Source organism: Salvia splendens, chromosome 19, assembly GCF_004379255.2.
Source record: "Salvia splendens isolate huo1 chromosome 19, SspV2, whole genome shotgun sequence".
NCBI classification, from domain to species: domain Eukaryota; kingdom Viridiplantae; phylum Streptophyta; class Magnoliopsida; order Lamiales; family Lamiaceae; genus Salvia; species Salvia splendens.
The window spans coordinates 17,036,144-17,041,091 of NC_056050.1; the positions used below are offsets into that span (position 1 = coordinate 17,036,144).

Genomic DNA, 4,948 nt, shown 5'->3' on the forward strand with positions numbered 1-4,948 from the left:
GTCAGTGGGTACTTGTGACTTGTGGTGGACTACTCATTAGTTTTGTTTGAAAAATTACTCCACAGTATTATGGAATACAAGGATTTGATGTTAACAAACACCTGAATAAATATAAATTAGGATATGTTACGTAAATGATTTATTTGTAATACTAGCATGCAACAAATATAGCAAGAGAAGTCCAGAAGCCAACGAGACATGGTGCTGAAATATAGGCAACAAATGTACATTCATCCATTCTCCGAAAATGTCGTAGAAAATCAATCAATGGGTTTTTATCTTGTCTTCCCATGTTCATTCTTAACAAAAAGTTTCGGAAAGATGATGGCGATGGTGAGGCAGCATTGCATGAAATAATTTAAGATAAATGATTGAATAAACCTTCGAAGAAAGAAGTGCATGGCGTCGCTAACGAATCAACCTTCGAAGAAGGGAGGAAAAGGAGGATCCTCCACCGTCAAATTCGCGAGGAGAACTTCCAGCGGCAAGTACGTCAGCCTTTCCAAGGAGGAGATCGAGATGTCCAGTGGCGGAGGCGGCGACGACAACAACTACACAGTCCACATTCCGGTGACGCCAGACAACCAGCCGGTGGCAGCGAAAGCGGAGGAGCAATACGTGTCAAGTTCCCTATTCACAGGGGGATTCAACAGCGTAACGCGGGCCCATCTAATGGACAAGGTGATCGACTCGCAGGTTTCCCATCCCCAGATGGCCGGCTGCAAAGGGTCATCGTGCGCGATGCCGGCCTGCGATGGCAATGTGATCAAGGACGAGCGCGGCAACGACGTGATCCCTTGCGAATGCAGGTACAAAATCTGTCGGGATTGCTACATGGACGCCCAGAAAGACACTGGTCTCTGTCCCGGATGCAAGGAGCCTTACAGGAGTGCTGATTCTGACGATGAAATACCAAACTACTCCAAGGGAGCCCTCCATCTCCCCGGCCCCGAAAAGGATAATAAACAAATGTCGATGATGAAAAGGAACCAAAATGGAGAATTCGATCACAACAAATGGTTGTTTGAAACACAGGGCACTTATGGATATGGGAATGCGTATTGGCCTGAGGACGGGGACGAAGATGGAGGAATGCACCATGGCATGCTCGAGACTGCTGATAAACCATGGAGGCCTCTCAGCCGTGTCATTAATATCCCTAATAGTATAATTAGCCCATACAGGCTCCTCATTGCTATTCGTTTTGTTATCATGTGCTTCTTCTTGGTGTGGAGAGTGCGCCATCCAAACGAGGATGCTGTCTGGCTCTGGTTGATGTCAGTCGTCTGCGAAATATGGTTTGCATTCTCTTGGATTCTTGATCAGCTCCCCAAGATGCACCCCATCAATCGAGAAACGGATTTACCTCTGTTGCGCGACAAGTTTGAATCTCCTTCCCCCACCAACCCCACAGGCCGATCAGATCTTCCTGGGATGGACGTGTTTGTATCCACTGCTGATCCTGAGAAGGAACCCCCTCTCGTAACTGCTAACACTATTCTCTCCATCTTAGCTGTGGAGTACCCCGTCGAGAAACTAGCTTGCTATGTTTCTGATGATGGAGGAGCCCTACTTAACTTCGAAGCAATGGCTGAGGCCTGTAGTTTTGCTGATCTATGGGTTCCCTTCTGTAAGAAACACGACATAGAACCCCGGAATCCGGAGACCTACTTCAGTCTCAAGGGAGATCCCACCAAGAACAAGAACAGAGTGGACTTTGTTAAGGACAGAAGAAGAGTGAAAAGAGAGTATGATGAGTTTAAAGTAAGAATCAATGGACTTCCAGATTCCATCAGGAGAAGATCAGAGGCTTTCAATGCAAGAGAAGAGATGAAAATGCTCAAGCACATGAGGGAGACTGGAGCTGACACATTAGAGCCCATTAAGGTGACTAAAGCTACATGGATGGCTGACGGCACCCACTGGCCTGGGACGTGGGCCGTTGCATCCCGCGAGCATGCCAAGGGCGACCATACTGGAATTCTACAAGTCATGTTAAAGCCTCCTAGCTCCGATCCACTTATGGGAAGTTCCGAAGACAATATTCTCGACTTTAGTGATGTCGACATACGTCTGCCTATGTTTGTCTACATGTCGCGTGAGAAACGCCACGGTTATGACCACAACAAAAAAGCGGGTGCCATGAATGCCCTCGTCCGAGCATCGGCTATTTTGTCCAATGGACCTTTCATGCTCAACCTCGACTGCGATCACTACATCTACAACTGCAACGCTATTCGGGAAGGAATGTGCTTCATGATGGACAGGGGCGGCGAGGATATTTGCTACATTCAGTTCCCACAAAGATTTGAAGGCATTGATCCATCAGATCGTTATGCCAACCACAATACTGTCTTCTTCGATGGTAACATGCGAGCTCTTGACGGCTTACAAGGTCCTGTCTATGTTGGGACAGGCTGCATGTTTCGAAGATTTGCACTCTATGGTTTCGATCCTCCAAAACCAGACAAACTTCCTCCTAATGTAGACAAAACCGCCGAACTCAAGGCCACTGATTTTGACCCTGAACTCGATGTCGACTTACTACCAAAGAGATTCGGGAATTCCACATTACTTGCGGAGTCCATACCTGTGGCTGAGTTCCAAGGTCGTCCGATTGCTGATCATCCGGCTGTCAAGTATGGTCGCCCTCCAGGTATTCTTAGGGCGCCTCACGAACCTCTTGATGCAACCACAGTTGCCGAAGCTGTCTCTGTAGTCTCATGCTGGTATATTCATTACTCATTGCTCCTTTATCCAAAGTAAATATTGTATAGTGCGAGTAATTGTTATTCATGTGGTGACTAGTAATCTTTTTTCGGACAGTTTCATTATTAGTGGCTCTATCTAAAATATGACCATTTTTATGCACAAAAAGTGGTCTAAACTTGTGTAGTTATACTAATATTTATAATTTCAAAACATAATTTTCTTAAACAAATGTTGAAAAGTAACGAGCCAATTATAGGTATGAGGACAAGACGGAATGGGGGGATCGCGTGGGATGGATCTACGGTTCAGTGACAGAAGATGTGGTGACAGGATACAGAATGCACAACCGCGGGTGGCGCTCTGTCTACTGCGTGACCAAGCGTGACGCGTTTAGGGGATCCGCTCCCATCAATCTGACAGACAGGCTGCACCAGGTGCTGAGATGGGCCACAGGGTCTGTTGAGATCTTCTTCTCAAGAAATAATGCATTTTTAGCCACTAAAAGGCTTAACGTTCTACAACGTCTGGCCTATATCAACGTTGGCGTCTACCCCTTCACCTCCTTATTTCTCATCGTATATTGCTTCCTCCCGGCCCTCTCTCTCTTCTCTGGCTACTTCATCGTGAAAAATCTGGACATCACCTTCCTACTCCTGCTGCTCACCATGTCCGTTTGCCTCATTGGTCTGGCCATACTGGAGGTCAAATGGTCGGGCGTTAGTTTAGAAGATTGGTGGAGGAACGAACAGTTCTGGCTCATCTCTGGCACCAGCGCGCATTTAGCAGCGGTAGTACAAGGTCTGCTGAAGGTGATCGCCGGGATCGAGATCTCCTTCACGTTGACATCGAAGTCTGCTGGCGAGGACAACGATGATATATTCGCAGAGCTGTACTTGGTGAAGTGGTCGTCGCTGATGATTCCGCCGATTGTGATTGGGATGGTAAACATAATAGCGATAGTGGTGGCATTTTTGAGGACGATATACGAGACGACGCCGCAGTGGAGCAAGTTCATTGGCGGAGCCTTCTTCAGTTTCTGGGTGTTGGCGCATCTCTATCCTTTTGCTAAGGGACTCATGGGAAGAAGAAAGAAGACTCCTACCATTGTCTTTGTCTGGTCTGGCCTTATTGCTATTACTATATCATTGCTCTGGGTTGCCATTAACCCCTCCGTCAGCCAGCGTCCTGCTGCCACCGCTGGTGGTGGAGGTTTTACTTTCCCATGATCAACTTACTTTCTCATTCTATCTCTTTCTCACCACCATGTCTTGTCTATATATATGTCTAGTGTAGTGTAGTTAGTGAGTTTCGTGCTTTCTCCTTCTTCTTTTCAAGACTACTTAACTAGCATGAAATATTAGTTTGGTACTAGTTTATAAAATTCATTTCTACAATTATGTACTATTGATATTCTGAATTTATAATTTTACATAATTATACACCCTCCGTCCGTCCCATATAAAATGATTATTTAGGGTTGACTCGGATTTCAATGTATAATTGGTAAAGTAAGAGAGAAGGAGAAAAATATTAACATAAATGGATATGGACTATTTCTATAGGATGAATGAAAAAAGAAATATAATCTATTTCTATGAGATGGAGGTAAAACTAGTTTCAAGTGGTAACTAATACTATAAAATAAAAGAGGAAATATCTCTTTTGATCATTTAACCATGGATTGGTATCAAATTAGGAACTAAAACTTTAAAAATATCTCTAGAGATCCTTAATTTTGATTTAATATTGTTTGAACTACTTTTTTTATTGTTTGGATTTTTTTTGGTGAAACTATCTTAAATCTCCAAAAGGGCAGTTATGTCTATTTGTGATGAGAGGGGACCGGCTTTGATATTTTTGTACTCCATTTTTTAATCCCACTTTACACTATTTCTTCCCCCTCTCTTCTTCATTTTTTTATTTCTCTTCTTCTCCTAAATAGTCTTTCGCAATTCGTGAAAACAACTTTTTTCATAACCTCATTTTCTCTCATCCAATTATATACCTCAACAGCATCAGCAACAAGACCATTTTGAGCATAGTCGGGGATCACTGTATTCTACGAGATTTACATCTTTATGAGAAAGTCTCCCATGAACCTTTTGTGCAAAATTAGTAATGCCTAATTTGGCATACATGTCATTAAATCCGTTTCCAATCACTACATCTTCCGTAATCCAACACTTTGTTGTTATGAATTCATGAATAGATTTAACCCATAAAGGATCTTTCATTT

The 4,948-nt window shown here is 43.8% G+C and overlaps 1 protein-coding gene across 1 annotated transcript; it reads left to right on the top strand.

Moving 5' to 3' along the window:
* Positions 1-399: 399 nt before the first annotated feature.
* On the top strand, positions 400-3,938 carry LOC121780287 (cellulose synthase-like protein D4). The gene is made up of 2 exons (XM_042177834.1): positions 400-2,729; positions 2,969-3,938. The coding sequence occupies exons 1-2, from the start codon at positions 400-402 to the stop codon at positions 3,936-3,938; spliced, it is 3,300 nt and encodes a 1,099-aa protein (XP_042033768.1).
* The last annotated feature ends 1,010 nt before the right edge of the window (positions 3,939-4,948 follow it).